The sequence below is a fragment of the Rhincodon typus genome, chromosome 1 (genome assembly GCF_021869965.1).
Source record: "Rhincodon typus isolate 14 chromosome 1, sRhiTyp1.1, whole genome shotgun sequence".
NCBI classification, from domain to species: Eukaryota; Metazoa; Chordata; class Chondrichthyes; order Orectolobiformes; family Rhincodontidae; genus Rhincodon; species Rhincodon typus.
The window spans coordinates 175795068-175820095 of record NC_063332.1 but is presented as its reverse complement, the minus strand read 5'-3'; the positions used below and the strand labels follow the sequence as shown (position 1 = coordinate 175820095).

General features: G+C 43.7%; 1 protein-coding gene across 1 annotated transcript in view; it reads right to left on the bottom strand.

The window, feature by feature from the left end:
* Positions 1-24883, bottom strand: part of LOC109922669 (broad substrate specificity ATP-binding cassette transporter ABCG2-like) — a 29315-nt gene extending 4432 nt beyond the window's left edge. The window contains exons 1-12 of the mRNA XM_048613097.1: positions 24789-24883; positions 24574-24688; positions 23250-23402; positions 20121-20278; positions 16497-16648; positions 13809-13892; positions 12339-12589; positions 7834-7916; positions 7220-7309; positions 5005-5129; positions 2020-2174; positions 946-1035 (exon numbers count right to left, since the gene is read on the bottom strand). Coding sequence (XP_048469054.1) covers positions 946-1035; positions 2020-2174; positions 5005-5129; positions 7220-7309; positions 7834-7916; positions 12339-12589; positions 13809-13892; positions 16497-16648; positions 20121-20278; positions 23250-23402; positions 24574-24688; positions 24789-24883 — 1551 coding nt within the window. The remainder of the gene's footprint in view (positions 1-945; positions 1036-2019; positions 2175-5004; positions 5130-7219; positions 7310-7833; positions 7917-12338; positions 12590-13808; positions 13893-16496; positions 16649-20120; positions 20279-23249; positions 23403-24573; positions 24689-24788) is intronic.
* Positions 24884-25028: the final 145 nt, after the last annotated feature.

Here is a 25028-nt window from a genome sequence, read left to right as displayed (position 1 = left end):
CCTCCCCCCACACTCTCAGACAGTACATTCCACACCGTAACCACTGCCTCCCCCCACACTCTCAGACAGTACATCCCAGACCCTAACCACTGCCTCCCCCCACACTCTCAGACAGTACATTCCACACCGTAACCACTGCCTCCCCCCAGACTCTCAGACAGTACATCCCAGACTCTAACCGCTCATTGAATAAAAAAGATTATCGTCATTTCATCAATCACTTCTTTTGTCAATCTTCACCAATCAATGCCCTCTGGTTCTTGATCCTTCCAACAATGGGATCAGTTTCTCTCTCTCCATTCTGCCCAGACCCCTCATGATCTTTGAACACCATGGTCAAATCTCCTCACAACCATCTCTTGCCCAGGAAGAACCCTCCCAACTGAGCATTAATTAGTTTTTGATTTTAGGATGTTTAGAGCTGACAATGACTGTTGTTGGATTACAAAGAGCCAGCCTGGGAGTTTGCCAGTGAGCCTGTATCCCTCTAAAAGAAAATCTACTAGACAAACCCTCCTTCATCATCTCAGATTTAATCTCACCTACACCATCTGGTTTTCCATCTGAATACTCAAAAGCCTGATCTCCTTAAACTGTTCTCCATGTGTTCAGAAAAATCATACACTGCTCTATCCATTGGCTGGAGCTCTCTTTCTAAACTCTTACTTTACCTCGGCGGTGCCCTTGTACTTTCCTTCCTGGTTGTATCGATAACATTGTTGGACACAGATGTCTACTCCTTTCCCTTCACCAACTACTTGGTCAATGGCAGCATGTTTGCACAGCCTGGCACAGTGATGGATGATCAGTGCTTCTGTGAAGTGTGTAGGGAGGTTTTCCCAGATTAAAGGCTGTCTCTCCCTCTCCCTCTCCCTCTCCCTCTCCCTCTCTATGTATATATGTGTGAGGAATTGTGTGCAGTCAATACAATAGTGAGACACTTACAGTAACTCCATAGCGAGTGATACTGATATACTGTAACCAGCTGAGCCATTTTACAATTCCTGGCAGATGCACCAATAATCCGGAATAGATCTAAGTGTAATTACTCAGAGTTAGTCTTTTTCACAGATAGACCACAAACAATATCACTCCTACAATTAGACCATTCAATCCCAGTACAGGATATCAGGGCCAGAGTTAAGGGGCTGAATGGCCTACTCCTATATTCTGCTCCCTAATGGTTCAGTCAGTTTTTTTTGCCCCTGAGTCACAGAGTTTTGGATAAAATTCCGCTGTAAAAGCTGCACACAAAGACCCAGGCAGACACTGCAGGATCACCCGAGTCCCTCCATTTCCAAGGGGACTGATTATAATGGGCAGGACCCAGTTTCCAGATGCCAAGCATGGCTTCCTCACCACCCTGACCCTCATGCCCCATTCCCCACACCTCCACCCCACCACACCCCTCTCCATTGTGTTTTCTGCTTCTTGAACAGGCAGTGACCCAGGGCAGAGAAAGAAAACATTACAAAGACAGAATGAAACTCCCTCTGTGACACAGCAACATTGGCGTTAATGACGACGAGAAGTTTGTTTCCAATCATTCAAAATAGTAATGGAGTGTCTGTGAGCAGTCTGTCTCTCTGAACGTGCCATGGCCTGAACGATGAGGCAGAGTTAACGACAGCAAGGGCACTAACCCTGTTCCTTTGGATCTCACTGCCCTGTAGGACCCTGTCCTGCCCTACGTGCCCAGAGAACTGCCACTCGAGAGGCAATCGACAGGAAATCCAGAGGGAGGATTTCATGAAGGATGAGAATTCAGTGTTTGGGGTGTTGGGAGATGAAGGACCAATAGAGGACAACAACAAATGGGAAGGAGTATTACTACAACCCAACACTCAGGATGAGGTATGGTGTCTAGCCCCTAGCTTTTCCGAACAATCCCATTCCCACTGTCACATACAGGATCCTCCTACATCCAACATTCTCTATGGGTAACTCAGTCAAATTTCACCCTTTTACATTCTAAGTAACTTGAAAAGCTCATTTGACTTGTTTGTTGATTCGACTTACAGTCATCAAGACAAAAGTGAGTGATAGCATAATGATCGCAATAGTTACAGAATTCCCTCCAGCTGCAATTGCCAAGACCAAAGCTGAAGAGGTATAGGAGACCATGATCAAGGTGAGAATCGATATAAAAATTGCAGGAACCGTTTGTTTCAAACCTAGGGCAAAGTAAAACAGAAAGGTGAGCTCTCAGTCAGTCACGCTGAGGTTACTGTGAAGGACTCTCCTTCTCGCTCTCTCCCATTGCCTGAGGCATGGTGACCCTCAGGTTAAACCACCACCAGTTGTCTCTCTCTAATGAGACAGCAGCCCAATGGTCTGGTATGACTATGGCAAGTTTACCACAGACATCAAACATTACAGCACAGGAACAGGCCCTTCAGCCCATGTCTGTGTTGACTATGAAGCCATTCTAAACTAATCTCATTTATCTGTACATGGTCTGTATCCCTCCATTCATTGTTTGTCCATGTGTCTGTCCAAATGTGTCTTAAACATTGCAATCATATCTGCTTCTACCATCTCCTGTGGCAGCACATTCCAGCACATTCTCTGTGTAAGAAGCTTACCTCCGCATGTCTCCTTTAAACTTTCCCCCTCTCACCTTAAACCAATGGCCCCTGGTATTTGACATTTCCACCCTGGGATAAAGACTCTGACTATCTACCCTACCCATGCCTCTCATAATTTTATATACATCTATCAGATGGTCCCTCAGCCTCCGATGATCTGGTGAAAATATCTATGTTGGTTCAGCCTCTCCATACAGTTTTTTTTTAAGCATAACCCAACAACTGTTCAACACTGGAACTGAAGAGAAGTCAAACTGGACCTGAAGCAATGACTCTGCCTTCCCTCTCTCCACAGATGCTGCCAGACCTGCTGAGTTTCTCCAGCAACTTCTGTTTTTGTTTTAAACTGTTCAATACCAATTGATTTCAAGAGGAGGAAAATCTAGAAAATATTGATTCTCAATGTACCATTGAAGAATTTATTTTGTACCTGTATTCTCTTCTCCAGGAAATTACTTCATGGGAATTTTACTCAAAGCTGGAGTTCTTCTCGAGATATGTTCCCCGCTTGGTCTAATCCACAAACATGGCAGCCAATCCATTGGGTTGCATGGCTGCCAATCTCTTAGGGTCTAGTCTTAAACAGTATGAGCCCTCACCTTGAGGGTCAGTTCTCCAGACCCTCTGTCCATTGAGTATTGTAATAACATCAGACATCCCTAGAAATCAGCTGGACATTCATAGAACATAGAACAGAACAGCACAGTACAGGCCCTTCGGCCCACGATGTTGAACCAAACTTTTACCGGAAACCTAAGGTCTATCTAACCTCCACCCCCGCTACCTTATACTATCATCCATATGCCTATCTAATAGCAGCTTAAATGCCCCTAATGAGGCCGACTCCACTACCCTCTCCGGCAATGCATTCCACTCCCCTACCACTCTCTGAGTAAAGAACCTACCTCTGACATCTCCCTGATATCTACCTCCTTTCACTTTAAAACTATGTCCCCTCGTAAAAGCTACCTCCACCCTAGGAAAAAGTCTCTGGCTGTCTACTCTATCTATACCTCTGATCATTTTGTACACCTCTATCAAGTCACCTCTCATCCTTCGTTGTTCTAAAGAGAAAAGCCCTAGCTCTCTCAACCTTTCCTCGTAAGACCTTCCCTCCATTCCAGGCAACATCCTGGTAAATCTCCTCTGCACCTTTTCCAACGCTTCCACATCTTTCCTGTAAGGCTATGGATTATTACTTGCTCTCTATAATGACAAATGTCTGAACTCCAGTCCCAGCAAGACAGGAGGACAGGGATGGGAGGGAAGGAATTCCAAACTTTTACACACAGCAAAATGGTGATGACCTGCATATCACTGCCTGCAGACATGGTGCCAACAATTATCAAAATAATATTTACAACAAGTAACTGCCTGCTGAATTTGAATAGGATCTTGTAGAGAATAAATTTGTGAGATTACAGGGATAGGACGAGGGAATGGGACTACCCAGATTGCTCTGCAAAGAGATGATATGAACTTGATGGGCCGAATGACCTCTTTCCGTGTCATAATAACTATGTAATGGTCAGGTGATGACACTTGTCTAATCTTACCTAATGTTCTTCTCCCTTTGATGTGTTGCCAGGTTGGTGGAGTGGGTAGAAAGGTGGAAGATGAGGTTCAATGTAGAGAGAAGTGTGAAGTGAAGCACTTTAATTGGAAGAACATAGAAAAACAACATAAAATAAAGGGTACAATTATAAAGGAGGGACCTGGGTGTATATGTGTAAAGGTATTTGAAAGTGGCAGGACAGGTAGAGAGCAGTTAATAAACTATAAAGTGTCTTTGTACAAGAGCATGGAGGCGATGCTGAACTTGTACGAGACGCTAGTTAGACCTCAATATTGTATATAGTTGTGGGCACCACATGATAGAAAGGTGTGACTGTGTTGGAGAAAGTGTAGAAGTTATTTCCAAGAATGGTTCCAGGAACGAGAAATGATAGATTGAAGAAGTTGGGACTGTTCTTCCTGAAGAGCAGAAGGCTGTGAGGAGATTTGATAGAAGTTTTCATCTTCATGAGGGAGCTGGATAGAGTAGCCAGGGAGAAGCCGTTCCTGCTTGTAAAAGGGTCAAGAAAGAGAGGGGCATGGACTTAAACTGATGTGCAAAAGAAGCAAGGTAGTGAGAAAAACTTCTTTCACACAGTGAGTGGTTAGAGTGCACTGCCTGGAAATGTGATGGAGGCATGTTCCATTGAGACTTGGAAGAGAGCATTGGATAGTTATTTGGATAGAAATAGTGTGTGGGGGGATATGGGGAAAAAGGCAGGAGGTTGACACTGGGTGTGCTGAGCCAGCACAGGCATGATGGACAAATGGCTACCTTTAGTGCTGTAACAATTCTGTGATTCCAAGTGGTTTTTGCGGTGAGAATTCAAAAACCTAAAGAAGTATTTTAGTTTCCACTTACCTGTGAGAAAATAAGTTGTGCTGTTATAAATAACACCTGGAATTGTCCTCAGGGGGATCAGATCAAACAATAACTTGGAAATGAAGTATGCTGGCAATGAGTAGTACCCACTGATATATTCATGACTAAAGGAAAAAAAATAAAAATCAACAAATATTAGTGGGCGAAATAAATCACAACCTTGAGATTCTGCTGAAGGTACAAATTTTGAAATTGCTATCAAAATGTGTCTAAACTGTGAGATAGTAAGAACTGCAGATGCTGGAGTCAGAGGTAACACAGTGTGGAGCTGGAGGAACACAGCAGGCCAGGCAGCATCAGAGAGAACACAATGTGGAGCTGGAGGAACACAGCAGGCCAGGCAGGATCAGAGAGAACACAGTGTGGAGCTGGAGGAACACAGCAGATAAGGATCCCGACCCGAAACGTCAGCTTTCCTGCTCCTCTGATGCTGCCTGGCCTGCTGTGTTCCTCCAGCTCCACACTGTGTTCTCTCTGATGCTGCCTGGCCTGCTGTGTTCCTCCAGCTCCACACTGTGTTATCTCTGATCCTGCCTGGCCTGCTGTACTCCTCCAGCTCCACACTGTGCTATTTGTGTCTAAACTGTGCTGGACTGGCTCAATTTCACATTACCATACAATTTGTTTGATTAATCACAATCTTTGAGAAAACACCCAACAACAGAGTGATCCAATGTAATCATTTGGTGACCTTTTCGAGTAACATGTTACTGGCTTTACGAGCAGTAACCTGCTACAGTTTTATCTCAGGATTATGCTGATATTTAGTGGCACAGACTGAAGCACATTAAACCTTTCATACACAAGACCATAAGAAACAGGAACAGGAGTGGGCCATTCGGCCCCTTGAGCCTGCTCTGCCGCTCACTGGGATTGTGACTGATCTGATGTTCCTCTCATGCACTTTCCAGTCCTTTCCCCATAACCCTCGATTCCCCGACTGATCAAGAATCTCTCGAACTTGTGAGGTTCTGATAAATTATGGTCAGACTCTAACTGCGTAGAATCTCTTCACTGATATAACATGTTTATAATACAGATATATTCAATAACATTTTTATAAAATAATTAAACCACAATCTCTTGCTTTTATATAGCACCTTTACCACAATTAAAGCATCCCAAAATGTTTCAGTAGCACATGCTCATCATTTCAGTTACTGAGAGAGTCATAGAGTTTTGACGGGATGGAAGAAGGCTCTTCAGCCTACACTGGTCATGAGGAACCCCCTTTTCCAGCATATGGTCCATAGCCTTGTTTACTATGGCATTTCAAGTGCTCATTTAAATAATTCTTAAATGTCTTTTCAGACATATTCAACCATTGCACTGTGATAAACCTAGCTTTAATTTACTGTTATTAGTGCTAAATCGTAACACTCACACAAAGGAGTCTATTGATTTGGAGGAGAATGTCTGTCCCACTGATGTTGAATGACAGAGTAAATATTTGTTACTGCCACAGCAGAAACAAACTCCCCAAAATTCTGTCATAAAACTATGAGTAATGATTTCACAACTTCCATCTTATCACATTTAACATGCTTCACAGTATTTTTCTGATTGGCTGTAAGTAAAGTTTGAGGACATAAGGAAATCCAGCTGTTCATCAGCAAACTCAATAAACAGTTTGGATTGGGTCAGATTGCTAACCTTTGACAGGGAAGTGAATCTTTTTTTAAACAGTGGGGCCACTCTCCTTAAGATTAAGGGCATTTAAAAGAGGTGTTCAAGATCATTTGGATGGAATGAAGGCCATTAGGCACAGGAGCTGAAATAGGCTATTCAACCCATCGAGTCTTCTCTGCCATTCAGTGGGATCGTAGCTGATCCGATCGTCCTCACCTCCACTTTCCTGGCTTTTCCCCATAACCCTCCGTTTCCCTTCCTGATTAAAAATCTGTCTGTCTCAGCCTCGAGTATAAAAAAGGAGGAATAGGGCAGTGGAAGCTGATTCAATAAGAACTTTCCGAAGGGAAAAGCCTACAGGACCATGGCGAAAGAGCATGAGACTGGGACTCATGGAAAGACTTTCCAAGAGCTAGCATGGGTAAGATTAAGTGAATGGCCTCCTTCCGTGCTGGGAGATTCTATTTTGAAAATTCTTTGGCTGCAAATTAGATGGGAACAGCTGCCACTGAGACCTTCTGTACTGATTTGTTTTCCATACTATTTTAAATCAAAAAGTACCTACATTAAAATCTTCTTTTCTGTGACCAGAAGTTCAATACCATAGATACTGCTGTACATCTGACAATTAACAATAAAAAACAAAAGACCAGATCTGTAAAGAAAAGAAATAAAGTAATTAGTCCTTACTATCACCCAAGAACAGTATAGAACCCGGTGATCCAGTTGATTTCTCAACCACAGGAATCTCTCTTGACCTCCGACCATAACTCAATCGCAGCTCCACTTGTAGATTAACTGACCAGAAGGGCTGAATGTTACTGTATCACAGACTGGAGAGGCTGAATGGCCTCCTTCTGTTCCAGGGTAACAAAGCAGAGGAGTTGAATGGCCTGCCCATGTTCCTACCTACTACAGCAGGGGGAATGAATGGCTGCCCATGTTCCTGTATAACGGTGTGGAAGGGCTGAATCCTGTTATTGTGCCACACACCATCTTGATGCAGAAGTAATCACCAATACTTCAGCATCACTGGAGCAGGGGGCAGTGGTGTGCTTCCTAACTGCTTGTGTCCTGCTCCTTGACATTAAGAGGCCAGCACTGCTTTGGGATTCCAGGCTATAGTTTCTACCCCTGCCCAGGTTATCAGAACGATTTCTGAGTGTGAATCATACTGACCGGTTGTGGAGCCCAACGTGATTGGTTTTCATTCGGTAAAAGACACATCCCAAAACCAGACACAGTATCACTCCAATTGTCACCTAGAGCCAAGCAAAAAGCAGGTCAGTGCAGCTAGAACTTTCTGGATGATTGCAGTAAACAATAACTGGCCAATGCTCCAGTGATGTAACTCGATTTGTTAAAATCCCTCTTTCAGATCAGACATGAACCTGAAGCTCTGCCTACTCTCTCAGGTTGATGTTAATGGTCCCACAGCCACTGTTTAATAATTGACCTGGATCGAAAAGAGATTATCTGGGCATCATCCCATTGCGGTGGGTGGGATCTTGCTGTGTGATAATTGGCTATTGCATTCCTCTACCATAACAATGACTGTACGTTGTGATTGTTTTATTGGCTGGTTTACAGGTTTGGACATCCTGATGAAGTACAAGTCTTTCCTTAAATGCGTTGACTACAGTCACAGCTCCTTTTAAAGTTCCACATAAGTGGTGTTTCCAGGGTTAATTCTTAATGTAGTTAGGGACAAAAGAACTGCAGATGCTGGAATCCAAGGTAGACAAACAGGAGGCAGGAAGAACACAGCAAGGGCTGAAGAAGGGTAATACCCGAAACCTTGACTGCTCCTTTCCTCCAGATGCTGCCTGTCAATTTGTGTAAACCTGGAGGGCAGCATTACCAGATACATTATGAATTCAGGTAGACAAACAGGAGGCTGGAAGAACACAACAGGACAGGCAGCATCTGGAGGAAAGGAGCAGTCAATGTTTTGGGTATTACCTCTCTTCAGCCCTTGCTGTGTTCTTCCAGCCTCCTGTTTGTCTACCTGAATTCATAATGTATCTGGTAATGCTGCCCTCCAGATTTACACAAATTGACGCATTTATGTGACCCTGGAATCGTTTGTTGGACCCTAGCAGCTACCTTCCCCAATCAAAAGGAATAGGTGGTTATTGTTCTTACGGCTAAAGACATCAAAGGGCTTGGGGAGAAGGCAGGGTCTGAGTTGAACGATCAGCCATGATGGATGAATGGTGGAGCAGGCTTGAAGGGCCAAATGGCCTACTCCTGCTCCTATTCTCTATGTTTCAATGTCATGAGCTGATACCGTGGAGAACTTGCGCACCCAGCATCCCTGATTCCTCTCACGTGGATGAACTCAGCAACTGGAATCAGTGGTTTTGTTGAATAGTAATTTGTTAATTATTTTTCATTAATCATGTTACCTTTCAGCTTTCGATTACAAACTGGAATTTGACTAAAATGTGCTTGCATTAAAGGAATGCTGTAATGAAAAGCAGTACCGCCCAGGGCCGTAAGAAACTACAGAAGGTGGACGTGCACAGCCCAGACCATCACAGAAGCCAACCTTCCATTCATGGACTCCATTTACACGGCTTGCTGCTGTGCGATGTAACCTGTATGCCTCTGTCTAGATTCTTTTCACCCTGTGCTCTGTATGTCCTTGCTTACTATGATCTGCCTGTACTGCTCACAAATAAAGCTTTTCACTGTACTCCGGTACACATGACAATCAATCAATCAAATCAAATCAGGTACACAAGAGTTCCCAGTGTGGGAATTGTGTAGCACAGGAGATGTATCTGTACCCCTGGGCCTGCTCCAAAGTATCTCATAACTTCTTGAAACAGGCTGATTAGAAATACTTTTCTGAAGAAGGGTCTAGGCCCGAAACGTCAGCTTTCCTGCTCCTCTGATGCTGCTTGGCCTGCTGTGTTCATCCAGCTCTACACCTTGTTATCTCAGATTCTCCAGCATCTGCAGTTCCCATTATCTCTGATTAGAAATACTTCAAAGATAAGACCAATGGTAAAACTCTAGCCTCACAGTTAGCTGGAAGTGGTTAGTTCTGCAAACACATACCACATGCTCTGTCTCCTTCCCTCTTCTCTCCAACTCCCCCATCCCAATCTCTCTCTTCTCCTTTGAGATATTCTTTAACTCTTTGCTCTTTCCCTGAGTTGCTAGTTACCTAATCCTAATATTTCCTTCTGTGGCTTAGTGTTAAATTCTGACTGTCTGCACCCCTATGGAGCACTCCCAATGTCTTACTATGTTAAAGAGGGTTTTATAAAACAGACGGGGAATATCCTCCTGAAAGGGAGCTCCATGGGGCCACAGCTCTGGGCTGTGCTTAGGGTTTAATTTAAATGGATGAAACATAGGTTCAGATGCAAGAGGATCCCAGGAGAGCCCAAAGACAGGACAGGGATTGTTGGGCTGTGTAGAGACGGAGTCCACAGGAATACGCACACCAGAAAAAATCTGAGTTAACGTTTCGGGTCCGGTGAGGAAGAGGGTTCTGAAGAAGGGTCACCGGACCCGAAATGTTAACTCAGATATTTTTCTTCATAGATGTTGCCAGACCTGCTCAGCTTTTCCAGCAACTGCTGTTTTTGTTCCTGATTTACAGCATCCGCAGTTCTTTCAGTTTTTAAATGTTATTTGTTTATTGATTAAGAAAGCTTAACATGATTCAGCGACTATTGTCTAGTATTTCAAAGTTTCTTAACCTAATTAAACAATCGATGATAATGAATCAGTTCAGGGAATAGCTACAGGACAAAAAGCTTCACTGCCTCACACATTACTTGTGTAAATTTGCAGCTCATAATACTTTCTTTTAAACTTTAAAAAATGTTGACTATTCCGAGCTGGAACATGCCTTAGAGATTCAGCACAAAGACTTTCTCTTCCTGGTTGGGGTATTTTGGTCAGAATTTCATTGGATAGCGGAAGATGACAAGAGTGGGAGACTGGGCAAAGTGTTCAATGCTGATCAAAGGTGGTCTGTTCACTCTCTGTGTGCATTCATGTCCAAGGATAAACGTAACAGTTACTGTAGAAAACCAGGGAACTTTGCAAGAACAGAAGCAATACTATCTCAGATTTATCATCAGCGATCAGTATAAAGTGACATGTTACCCCCAGCAGTCACAATGTCAGGTTACCCCAAGCACAGCTTTACAAACAGTGAAATCTTTCTGAATGCATGGTTATTTGCTGGAAAGGGATGGAGGGGGATAGGGCAACCAATTATGTAAACCAAGATTCACACCATTGGCAAGAACCACAACGTGTGAGCAGGTTGTTTGAGGGATGTGCATATTGACAGGGAGGATACTCCTCTTGATTTTTGAATATCAGCAAAGGAATATTCAGCTCCCTCCAAGAGGAGAGAAGGGATCTATTGATTTAATTTTTCATCGAGAAGGCAGCAGGGCGGGGTTCTGACAGCGCTGACTCAGAAAACTGGTCTGGATTCTCTACTCAGTCACTCGAATTGGGTTAAACCTCACAATGCTCTGACTCAAAGGGGACAGAGTCACAGTCCAACTCCTATTGGACTATAATTGTTCTTGCAGTGTTTTGATTACAATTTGAAAACTACCTCTGTGTGTAATATTTCAAAACTTATAAACTGGCATTAGAACAAACACAGAGAATGCTGGAGAAACTCAGCAGGTCTGGCAGGATCTGTGGAGAGAGAAACTGAGTTTATGTGTTGAATCCAGTCTGACTTTTGTTCAGAGATAGTAGGAACTGCAGTGGGGATAAAACTCATTCAGAGATAAATGACTTTTGTTCAGATGTTCTGCATCTGAATTTAGACTCAAAACAGTTCAGCATTCTTTGTGTTTGTTTCAGATTTCCAGCATCCACGGTATTTTCCTTTTATACTGGCATTGGAGTCTGTTCAAAAGAGATTCACTTGGTTAATTCCTGGGACGCAGGGGTTAACTTATCAAGAACAGTTAAACAGGCTCAGCCTTTATTCCTCAGAGTTTAAAGGGCTGACAGTGATCTTATTGAAACATATTAGATTCTGAGTGGGCTTGCCAGGGGAGAGGGTGAGATGATATTTCGACCAGTGGTGGGGGGGGTCTCAGACTAGGGAACACAGTTACAGAATAAGGGATGCTCATTTAAAACTGAGATGCAAAGGAATTTCTTCTCCCAGAGTGTAGTGAATATGTGGAATTCTCTGCCCAGAGAGCTGAGGAGGCTCGGCCAGAGATTATTTAAAGCGGAGGTCAGTAGATTTTTGAAATATTGGGGAGATGAGGGTGATGACGAGTTGATACCAAAAAGGAGGTGAGGCCTGGGTCAGATTAGTCATGATCTTTTGGAATAGTAGGGTAGGTTTGAGGGACAGAATGGCCTATTCCTGCTCCTAATTCTTAAGTGCTGTCATCTGTCTGTTGTATCAGGTTCCAGTGTGGGTCATTTAGCTGATCACACAAACTAAGGTCAGATTTTGAGATTCCTGTTTGTTGTCACTCTGTACATGATGTTGGGGATACAGAACAATATGTCCTGAGCTGCCTATGGCCCCCCCTCTCAGGAGGAAACTACTGAGACCATCACACCTTCCCTAAAAGACTCATCTACAGATTAATTAAACCTTATCCTAATACAAATGCTGAAATTACAAAATGTACATCTTTGACAAACACAACAGGTTCCTCTGTGAACCTTACCGTTAAAATTGGCACATGTGGGTCCCCCAGGTACTTCCTGAATATCCGCTTGCCCAACCACTTCAGCTGGTGGGAGAACGATGTTGTCCGTGTGAAGTGATCTGGGGAGGGTAGGATCTGATGCAGCCTGCTATAATCGGAGAGTTTCTCTAACTGTGTCACTAGCTGACTGAAATATGTCGAAGCATGGTACGTCTGCAGCATTGTCTCATAGATAGTGGAATCACCTTGCTGATTAGTGGGTCCAAAACCTACAGCGAAATGTCAAAAAATAATTCAGTACATTACTGGTACATTCTCCATAGCAGCACCTCAACCAGAGTCCACTTCCCAACCAATCTGTATGGTTGGAATCCCGTTTACTCATTTATCCATTGCTAACCCTCGATTCCCTGCCTAGGGAATCTATCTGCATCTGTCAGTGACATTATTCAATGACACAGCCTCCATCACCATCAGAGCCAGAGAATTCTAAACTTACCTAAAACTCTGAGAGAAAATCGTTCCCCCTCATCTCTGTGTTAAAAGGGAGCTCCCTAACCTTTAAACCATGACCCCTAGCTCTAGGATTCAACCACAACAGGAAACATCCTTCCACCTTCTCACGACTGTTCAGAATCTCATACACTTCAGTCAGGTCACACCTCAATCTTCGAAACTCCACAGGACACAAGCCCAGTTTGTCCCAACGCTCCTCATCAGACAACCCAATCATTTCAGCTTAAATCCAGTAAACCTCCTCAGAACCATTTCCAACTCAATTACATCCTTCCATCAAAAAAGGTATGGCTGAGGGAAATGGGAGCGGTGAGTGGGACAATCAACTAGCTCCTGCAAAGAGCTAGCACAGGCACAATGGACTAAGTGACGTGCCTGTTGGCTACAGGAGAGGATGAGGAGACTTGATAGGATCAAGTGGGACCCATCTGTTTTTGGTGCATTGTCAAAATGAAGGTTTCTCCATTGGTTCCTAATATCACCCTGACCCACCCACCCTGAGGTTGCAGAGACAGCAAGGGGTGTAGGGGCTGGAGGGGTGACAGAGATAGGGAGGAGGTGTAAGGGCTGGAGGAGGTGACAGAGATAGGGAAGGGGTGTAGGGGCTGGAGGAGGTGACAGAGATAGGGAGGGGGTATAGGAGCTGGAGGAGGTGATTGAGATAGGGAGGAGGGGTAGGGGCTGGATGAGGAGACTGAGATAGGAAGCAGATGTAGCGGTTGGAAGAGGATCATGGTAAATGAGCACATTACAAGTAGATCTCTTCCGGTGGACTCACAAATTTTTGAATTAGTTTGAACCAAGCTTAAACCTTTCAAATTACCCCTTATTGTGTTTATTTGGATGAAATAAATGATGATTGGAAGGCAATAAGTGTGTGATACAGGGATTTTTTTTTAGACAGCAGTACAGTGTATTATTAAAGAAATGATTGAACACTGCTTGATATTAGAAACGTCATCACACACGTACCATTCTCTCTTTGATTTTCTGCAGCTTTGCACAAGATATCAAGCACAACGTCAACAGGGTTGCAATGCACGTGAAATTTATATCCTATATTTGCAAATGAAAAAATAGATTAAAACTCAATCACTGGCAACAATGTATGATCACATTTGTGATCAATGCTATCGATGCTTGTTAAAGTTTTAGATGTCGTGATTGTAATGAGGTCAGCCAATTGGATCTCATAGAAGATGAGTTTCCTGATTGGGGCTGTTAATCCGGTCCAATCAGGGAGTCTTGGCTGACAGATATAAACAGGAGTGTCAGGGGCTGTGCTCACTTAGAGAGCTGGCTCTAGGTAGTTGGATCAGTGTCAAAGACACTCCATGTGTAAATAAATGGGGACTTGGTGATGGGATACTGGCCTCTGTGGAGTAATTTCATTTAGGATCTTCAGGAAAAACAGAACAAATAATTCCAGGACAGGAAAAGAATGGATAACAACACAGTGAGAAACATTCAAATAAAATTTATGGAGATGACATCTAAACAAAGGATTTCAGTCAAATCTGGGCCACACAGGAGGATATCATTTAAACCTACAAAAATCTCTTTCCATTATGTTTGTAATAGAGTATTTTTGATGGTATAGCCTCAATGGGCCGAAGGGCCTTTTTACTACTGCATGATTCTATGATCATGTATAAGGTACATTAATATTTTTAAATGAATTTATGTTCATTTACCCAGCAGCGAGATGAAGATGACATTGGATGTTATTGTTCCAGGCCCTGGCAAGCGCTCTGTTTCCTATTAGTCCCCAGATTTCAGGAGAGTGTGCAGGATTTGTCACAAACTCCGATTCCATTTCTTTTTCAAACAGCTGAAGGACCCAGCTGTTAAGACGAAGGTGCACTGCTGTGGTGAAGTGTAGTACAAAGAAAAGGAGACAAAGGGATGAGGGACCAAGTAGGAGTGGAGCCTGGGTAAGAGAATCGGAAAGAGAGTGGCAGAAAGAGAGAGCCTGGCAGGAGAGATGCTGTGGTTAACAGGCTCCAGGCTGTCAGTGCTCAGGAGAAGCCAGGCAGAAAATCTCTAACTCTGCATTGGATTGAAATGGACCGTCAAAGATGGTGCTTCTATACAATTAAAGTACTGCATTTGACTCCGAGGATCTGATTCATCGAATCCTGGCAGACAATAAGTCTAACTAGGATTTGGGGTTAATGTTTGGAAGCTTTTGATTATTCAGTTCAGCTGTGAGTGGGAATGAAGGAAGCCCACAAGCAGTATCTGCTTAGGGCACCTGAGAAATATTGGTCTTCGGAGAAACCCGGGGGTAGTGCCAGCTTGGTGAAGCTAGCTGCCTGTGAAAGACTTAGACTTGCACCGATAATGGATGTACCTCTACTACACCTTGCTGTTTCTTGTGCTTTGATGGGTGCTTGACCACACTTTGTCCGTTAAAAAAATTTAACTCAGGTTAATTTATAAATGTTTGAGTATAAATTGTACATGAAAACCATTTTACTTTCCTAACACTATATAATAAAATCCTATGTTCAAACTCACAGAATCAGATTTGCTTATTTCTTTCAGTAAGTATAGGAATCTCAAACCTTGTCTACCTTCATAAAGAAAGCTACTGGACCCTTGCCAGACTGTAAATGTGGTGGTCTCATCAGGGAATAAAACATAGATAAACCAAGGAGTGGAGAGATGAATGGAAGGGTTCAGTGAGAGAACGTTGAGCTACATTTTCTCAATGTATCTCAAGAAATTGAAAATGCCATTCTCTTGGCTATAACGAAACCTGATCACAGTATATCACTCCCATCATTGTACATACAGGATTCATCCTGTATCCCTTAGCCTTATGGGGAGAAGGCAGGAAAATGGGGTTAAGAAACACATTGGTTATAACCAATCAGTGGAGCAGGCTCAATGGGCTGAAGGGCTGAAACCTGCTCCAATTTCTCGTGGTCTTCTGGTCATCATTTTGAAAAAGAGCCGGTGAGTTCTTCCTGGTGTCTTGGTCAATATTTCTCCTGAAACTGTTATCACCAAAACAGATTATCCGGTTATTAGCACATGGCTGTTTGTGTGATCTTATTGTGTGCCACATTTCCAGTGACTATACTTGATGGTTGGTTTCAAAGGGTCTTGGGATGTCCCCATGTGAAAGATTGTGTAAAAATGCAAGTACTTCCTCAAAGTCAGGTAGCATGGTGGCTCAGTGGTTAGCATTGTTGCCTCACAGGACCAGGGTTCGATTCCACCCTCGGGCGACTGTCTGTGTGGAGTTTGCACATTCTCCCTGTGTCTGTGTGGGTTTCCTCTGGGTACTCTGGTTTCCTCCCTCAGTCCAAAGATGGGTAGATTGGCCATGAGAAATTGCCCTGTAGTCTCCAGGGATGTGTAGGTTAGGTAGGTCATAGGGTAATGGGTCTGGGTGGGATGCTCTGAGGGTCAGTGTGGAATTGTTGGGCCAAAGGGCCTGTTTCCGCACTGTAGGGATTCTACTCTATTCTTCTAAAGTGGATAATTCTTGAATTCTCAACAAAATCTTTTCTCTCAATATCAGCCATTGAGTCGGATGGTTAACCTCTATTTGACATGGTCTTTGGAATTTGAAAGTGAACAATGAGCAAAAAATACTTAAACTCAAAAAAAAAAGCCCTGATACACTTTCGATTCATTCAAAATCCTTACCTATTGCTTTAAAGTGATCAATGGAACTCCTGGCAGGTCCATGGTACATTACTTTGCCACTGGTGAGCAGTGTCAAGGAGTCAAATTGTTTGAACATTGAATACCGAGGCTGGTGAACCGAGAAGATGATTGTTTTCCCTTGCCATGCTAACCTGGGAGGAATGCATTTGTATATTTGTGAATATCTGTGTCAAATAAAAACCTGAAGCCTTCTCAGGGAGTAGAGGAAGACAGTTAACTTCCACCGGTAGTGACCCACTTCTACAGACCATGAGCCTAATTTCAATTCCTGTTTCAAATTCCACAGCAATAGATGGTGGCATTTAAATTCAATTAATAAATCTGGGATACAAAACCAGTCTCAATATTGTGGCCATGACCACTATTGTAAAAGCCCATCAGGTTCACTAATGTCCTTCCATCTGCTGCCCTTACCCAGTCTGATTTCACTGCAACGTAGGTGACTCCAAACTGAAATGACCCAGCAAGTCTCTCAGGTCAAGGACATATAGGGACTGGCAACAGATGCTGGCCTGGCCAGTGACGCCCACATCCCATTAAAGAATAAATAAAAGAACCATATATCTACAATAGGCACAGTATATCAAACAGCATCTGCGATGAGAAATCAGAGTTAACATTTTGGCTCCAGTGACCCTTCCTCAGAACCCTTCCTCAGTCACTGGACCTGAGATGTTAACTCTGATTTTTCTTCACAGATGCTGCCAGACCTGCTGAGCTTTTCCAGCAACTTCTGTTCTTGTTTCTGTTTTGATACAGTATATTGTGTGCAGTTTTGGGCCCCATATCTCAGGGTGGATGTACTGGCCCTGGAGCGCGTTCAGAGAAGGTTCACGAGAATGGTCTCAGGAATGGAAAGCTTAACATATGAGGAACGTTTGAGGACTCTGGGTCTATACTCGATGGAGTTTAGAAGGATGAAGGGGTATCTAACTGAAACTTACAGAATACTGAGTGGCCTGGACAGAGTGGATGTTGGGAAGATGCTTCCATTGCTAGGAGAGTCCAGGACCTGAGGGCACAGTCTTGGAGTAAAGGGAAGACCTTTTAAAACAGAGATAAGGAGAAACTTCTTCAGCCAGAGAGTGGTGAATCTATGGAATTCACTGCCACAGAAGGCTGTGGAGGCCAGGTCATTGAGTACATTTAAGACTGAGATAGATAGGTTCTTGATTATCAAGGGGATCAAGGGTTACAGGGAGAAAGCAGGAGAATGGGGTTGAGGAACTTATCAGCCATGATTGAATGGCAGAGCAGATTTGATGGGCCGAATGGCCTAATTTCTGCTCCTATGTCTTATGGTCTTATGGTCTTATCTATATCGGACAGTTCTTCCAAAAGAGCTGCTACAGGTACAATGGGCTGAATCGGTTCCTTCCTTCTTTATCCAACAACAGGTGCATAAAATCCTGCTTAAAACACCCATCTGCCATGCACAAACCTCACTCTCAATCTAATTCTTGCTCACATCTTTGTATCAAACTTTATCACAGGAAATATCTGTGTCAGCATTTCCGTTTCAGATTTCTTCTGTCAACAATCACTACTTAGTCATATTCATTCTATCATGGGATGTGGGCGTTGCTGGCTGGACCAGCATTTATTGCCCGTCCCTGGTTGCCCTTGAGAAGGTGACGGTGAGCTGCCTTCTTGAACCACTGAAGTCCATGCGCTATAAGGAGACCCGCAATGCCCGTGGGATGGGAATTCCAGGATTTTGACCCAGTGACAGTGAAGGAACAGTGATATAATTCCAAGTCAGGATGGTGAGTGGCTCGGAGGGGAACTGGCCGGGGGTGGTGTTCCCATGTATCTGCTGCCCTTGTCCTTCCAGATGGAAGTGGTCATGGGTTTGGAAGGTGCTGTGTGAGGATCTTTGGTGAATTTCTGCAGTGCATCTTGTACATAGTACACACTGCTGCTACTGAGCGTCGGTGGTGGAGGGCGTGGATGTTTGTGGATGTGGGGCCAATCAAGTGGCTGCTTTGTCCTGCAATTATACAGGGCCTCGGTGAGACCACAGCTGGAATACTGTGTGCCAGTTTTGGTCTCCTTTTCTGAGAAAGGATGCTCTGGCTATCATGGCAAGGTTTCCCAAACATTCTGGGCTGGCAGGCCTGATGTATGAAAAGAGGTTGAACTGGTTAGGATTATATTCCCTGGAATTCAAAAGAATGAGGGGCATCTTATAGAAACCTGCAAAACATTAACAGGTCGAGACAGGGTAAATGCAGAAAGGATGTTCCTAATGGTCAGGGAGACCAAAACCAGGCATGGTTTACAGTAACACTCTCAGGATACAGGGTAAACCTTTTAGGATTTGAGAGGAGGAGAAATGACTTCACCCAGAGAGTGGTGAGCTTGTGGAATGCACTGCCACAGAAAATATATGATTTCAAAAAGGATGTGGATGTAGTACCTGGGCTAAAAGGATCAAAGGGTATGGGGGAGAACGCAGGAACACGGCAATGAATTGGATGATCAGCCTTGATCATATTGAATGGTGCATCAGGCTTGAAGGGCTGAATGGCCTACTCCTGCCCCTGTTTTCTATCTTTTCTTTCTTTATGATGTAGTGTCACTCTCCTGCCTTTTCCCAGTATCCCTGCAAAGCATTATTCTCCGAATAACCATCCAATGTCATATTGAAGACCACAACAGAATGTGCCTCCACCACATTCCCAGACACTGCATTCCAGACCTTGACCATTCACTGGGAGACAATGTCTTTTCTCACATCACCCTTGCTTTGTTTGTACATCACTTTAAATCGATGCTCCTCTTGTTTTTGTTCGTTTTACAAGTGGGAACATCTTCTTCCCATCTATTCTATCCAGCCCACTCATGATTTTGAAAACCTTTATAAAATCTCCTCTGAGCCTTCTTCTCTCCAGGAAGAGTAGACCCAACCTCTTCAATTTATTCTCATCACTAAAGCTTCTCATCCTTGGAACCATCCTTGTACATCACTTCCGCACTCTCTCCAAAGTATTCACATCTTTCCTGTGACATGGCGCCTACAACTGTGCATGACTCTGCAGCTGAGGTCTAACTGGTGTCTTGTACAAGCTTAATATCACCACCTTGCTCTTGTACTCTCTGCCCCTATTAGTTAAACCAAGGACACTGTATGTTTTATTAACTGCTCTCTCCATCTGTCTTGCCACCTTCAATGATCCAAGCACGTATATACCCAGCTCCCTCTGTTCCCTCACCCCTTTTACAATTGTACCCTCTCTTTTATATTGCCTTCAATGCTCTTCCAACCAAACTCCATCGCCTCACACTTCTGCTCATTGAACCTCATCTATCACCACTCTGCCCATTCCACCACCTTCCCAATGACCTTCGGGGCTCCACATTGTCCTCCAGTCAGTTTACAAATCTTCCAATTGTAGTGTCGTCTGAAAACATGTGAGATTGTCCCCTGCACTCCAAGATCCAGATCATTAATATTACTATGAGATATATCATTAATATAACATTCAGATCAATAGCTGTGGGTCACAATTTGTTTAGGCAGCAGCTCAAGCAGCTGGGACAAGATGGAACACTCTTGGGAAGAATTCCTAGAGAGAAACAGCTTTCATTTCACAGCAGTACCTTCTCAGTAAGTGCAGGACAGCGTTTGCATTACTGGTATCCAAACCACTTGTTGGTTCATCCAGGAAGAGAACACCAGGGTCTTTCAGCAGCTCCATTGCGATACTGGCTTTCCTTTTCTCTCCCTCAGAGACACAGCGAGCGAATGGTGTTCCAATCTAGCAAAAACATCACAATATTTAAGAATAAGTACTGGCCTAACCAGCAACAGCTGCATTCTGTGTATAAATAAACAATTTGTAAAAACCTAATTCCCAAGATACATGGTGCAAAGTTGAGGCAATATAGAATCCTGCAGAAGAGCAGGAGGCAGTTCAGCCCATCGTGATAGTATCAGCTGGGTGAGGTTTAACAGGGGAGGAACATACGTGTGGTGGCTGTGGGGGTGGGGGGCTGGTGTTGGGAAGGGTCATGCTCAGTACCTCACTCTCTGGAAGGGTGTATCAATCCAGTGAGCCTCCCCAGACCTCAGCAAACCAGAATGTTCTGTGATGTGAACATTCACTAGCGACACTAGGGTTTATTCAAATTGAGACAACCTTTAAATCTGAGTCCTCTGCTTCCCAATCCTCAATCAAATCTCCTCCCAACCCTCTCCTCTTGAAGATACAGCCCGAGCCTCTCCAAGTGATCCACATCACTGAAGTTACTTATCCCTGAACCATTCCTGCGAATACATTCAATAATCCCCACTATAGCCTTCCTGTAAATTTAATGTAAAATATAAATTCACATCCTTCCAAAAGTGTGGCACCCAGAATTGGATGTAATCCTCCAGCTAAGTTTATTCCAGAATACTCCTATTCAAATACTCTATTTACAGAGCCTGGGGTTTTATTTGCTTTATTAACCATTTTTATGCTATCTTCATTGTTTTGTGCATTCACCCCATGCTCCCTCTGCTCCTGCACCCGCTTTAACACAGAAAACAGGAGCAGGAGTAGGTCATTCGACCCTTCAAACCTGCTCTACCATTCAGTATGATCATGGCAGATCATCCAACTCAGTCTTCTGTTCCCACTTTCTTCCCATAACCTTTGGTCATTTTAGTGCTAAGAACTACATTGGCCTCCTTCTTGAAAACATTCAATGTTATGGCCTCAGCTGCTTCCTGTGACAGAGAATTCCACAGGCTCCCCACTCTCTGGGTGAAGTCATTTCTCCTCATCTCAGTCCAAAACAGTCTCCTCATTTCCTTAGGCTGTGACCCCTTGGTTCTGGACTCCCTGATCATCAGAAACATGCTTCCTGCATTTACCCTGTCTAGTCCTGTTAGAATTTTATGGGTTTCAAAGAAGTCCCCCCTTATTCTTCTGAAATTCTACCTTTAATTTTAGAGATTCAGTTTTTACGTTTTATTTCATCCATTATTGTCCTCTGTCTGTGTACTACCAAAATGAATCATTCAAACCTCTCTGCATTAAATTCCATTGGACACATAACTATGTGTTTCACTAACCTGCAAATGTTGTGAAGTCAATCACTATTCTCCACAACATCTTTGTGTTTTGTGTAATTTAGAAATTTTGAAGTGATACCCTGAAATCGCAAGGGTCACTGGGTCACAAATATACATCCAGGAAAGCAATGGTTCTAACATTGGCATCTGGAAAACTCTATACATCACTCCACTCCGAGAAACCATTGTTCACTATAACTGTTTGTTTCCTATCACTCTGTCCATTCCATGGCCAAATTACCATTGTCCCTCTTATTCCAAGGATTTCAGCTTTGCTGAGACAAATGCATGATGTGACAACTCAACAAGTGCCTTTTGGAAGTCTACATACAACAAAGTCACCAATTACACTTATCAATGTTCTCTACTTCATCAAAAAAACTCAGTCAAATTAGTTAAACTCAGTATTTGCCCTTAGTCAATCCACATTGGCTTTCCTCAATGAATCTACATTTCTCCAAGTTTCTGTTAATTTTGTCCTTCCCATCACCGTGGTTAGTGAGGTGACAGCCAAGTCTCAGCGGTTACCTTTCCTGATTCGGAGTCAGAACGTTGTGGCTTCACATCCTGTGGCAGGAATGTGAACAGCCTTGAGGGAGTGCTGCATTGTCAGAGGTACTGCCTCCCAGAGGGAACAGTAAATTAAGCCCCTCGTCTTTCACTAAAGGGGGATGGGAAAGTTTCCATAAACAGCAATGTTTGGCCAATATTTATCCCTCAATTAACATCACAACATCAAAGTTACCATAAAAAGCATTTACAATACAATTAGGAAGCAGAAAGAGATAGCCCTGAGAGATGAGAAATATTTAGAACTGAAATGCGATCTTTGGTGGTGTGGGGTTCCAAATCTGCTGGATTCCACTCAGTGAGATTACAATGAAGATGTACTCTGGCCAGATGGAGGGAATTTAATTTAATTTAAGTTGATTTAATTTAATTCAGTTTGATCTAAAGATTCCCCATCACAACCTGACAGGACAATGTTGATGCACATCTGGCTATTTGCACTGACCTTCCATTCATCCCAGTGGACCATAGGGTCTACTGTGGCTCTGCAGTAGGCCCCATTGAAATGCAGGAATAACAACAATGTGCATTTCCGTGCAACCATTAACATGGCAAAGCATGTCGAGGTGCTCCATGGGGGCATAAGGAAAATGGACACTGAGCCACACGAGGGGACAGAGGGGCAGGTGACTAAAGGCTTGGTCAAACAGCCAGGTTTTGCGAAGCTGCATCTTAGCAGAGAGGACAGAAAGAAATGGTGAGAGATTCAGGGTTCAGACAGCTGAAGGCCTGGCCACTTGCAGTGAGTGTAAAGGAAAAGGGAGGCAGCTGATGATGTCTGGGAGGGAAGTCTCAGCAAGTACAGGTCCACACTGGAGATGTAGGCATCATACCTGAAGCATGGTGTGTGGAGGCACAGCCTGAGCTGGAAGTGGCCCCAGTGAACATGCTGTTATCAATGCTAACGGTGGAGCTAATGGCTAGAACAACTCCATCAGAAAACACACGAAGGAAGTAGCTACAAATTAGATTCTGGTAACATGAGTCCATTCAGCAGACAGGAGGAACAGTAACGTATTATAACAAAGGGCAACAAAATAACCAGAGGGGTTTCATCATTTTAGACAGAACATTTGCCAAGCTTCGGTCGCAAGCTGTACCCTAGAGTTTTCTATTTTACTGAGTCCAAGCTCTTCAATAAGGTTATTGATTCTTCTTGTTCTTTCAGATTTGGTGAGATTCTTAGGCAGCCTCAACGCAGCACAGAATTCCAAGTTCTCCCTCACAGTCAGTGTCCCAGTCATCATGTAATCCTGCACAATGACAGCGTTTTTCATTATGTGAAGAACACGACATTCAGAATCACCAATTACTGCATCTCATAAACGAAGGGAAAGCTAATCATGAAACTATTATGTTGAGAGCTGTCTAAAGAGGGATGTGCTGAAATGATGAATTTGTGTCTGTCGACGTTAGTGGATTTTTTTTATTCATTCATGGGATGAAGGCATCACTGGCTAGGCAGCATTTATTGCCCATTGCCCTAATTGCCCAGAGGGCAGTTTAAGAGTCAACCACATTTCTGTGGGTCTGGAGTCATATGTAGACCAGACTGGGTAGGATGACAGATTTCCCTCCCTGAAGGGCATTAGGATAAATTGGAATTAAAATCTCATTTGACTCCTAGACCTGGGGTGTGTGTGTGTTCACACAAGTGTATGTGTGCGTGTGTGTACCTGTGTCTGTGCCTGTGCCTGTGTACACACTGCATGTCTTAATGGCTAGTGTCACTGTGAGGGTCTGGTGTCCCCATGTATCTGCTGCCCTTGTCCTTCTATATGGAAGTGGTCGTGAGTTTGAAAGGTGGTGTCTGAGGATATTTGGTGAATTTCTGCAGTGCATCTTGTAGATAGTACAAACTGCTGCTACTGAGTGTCAGTGGTGGAGGGAGTGGATACCTGTGGATGTGCTGCCAGTCAAGCGGCTGCTTTGTCCTGGATGGCGTCAAGCTTCTTGAGTGTTGTTGGAGCTGCACTCATCCAGGCAAGTGGGGAGTATTCTATCATACTCCTGACTTGTGCCTTGTAGATGGTGGACAGGCTTTGGGGAGTTAGGAGGTGAGTTGAGTTCCCAGCCAGTATCAATGCTCCAAAGCAGGTACATTGGGGTTAGAATCATGGAGTCTTTGTGGCACAAAGAGGAACCCATTTGGTCCATCCAGTCCATGCTGACTCTCTGTATGGCAATCCAGTCCAAACCTCTGCCCCCTCTATCCACATAAAAGTTAGTGGACATGCATTAAAACATAATTCATAATATTATGGAAGAACAGGCACTGAAAGGTAAGATATAAAAGAAAAGCAGAAAGTGCTGGAGAAGCTCAGCAGATCTGACAGCGTGTGTAAATAGAGAAACAAAGTTAATATTTTAGGTCCAGTCTGACCTCCTGCAGATAACGAGTTAATTAGAGTGTGAAATTCTCACGTATATGACATATCCAGCAATGCAGTTGAAGTTAGTTGGTTGCTGCACACCATCAATGAGGACCTCGCCACTAAATCCTGAGGGCTCCTTCCTCGCAGCCAAGATGTCCAATAACCTGGGAGGGGGAGACAAACTATGAGTGGTCTTTGCGAGCAGCTAACCTTCATCTGTATTTACACAAAGCTAGTGATGAGCTAAGTGCCAAAGACACTCACGTGGTTTTCCCACTCCCCAGGGGGCCCATGATGGCATTCAATCCAGGTTTCATGATACCACTGCAAAACAAGGAAACACAAAAACAGTGACACATGTGTGCGCTCATGTACATGCTCCAAACTCAGGAAACATCTGTTACAACACAGCGAATTCAGTCCAGCTCTTATTTAGAACCATGGCCCTTGATAACAAAGCAAACAGGGCCTACAGCCCATCAGGGATGGCCAGCTGCAGTAAGA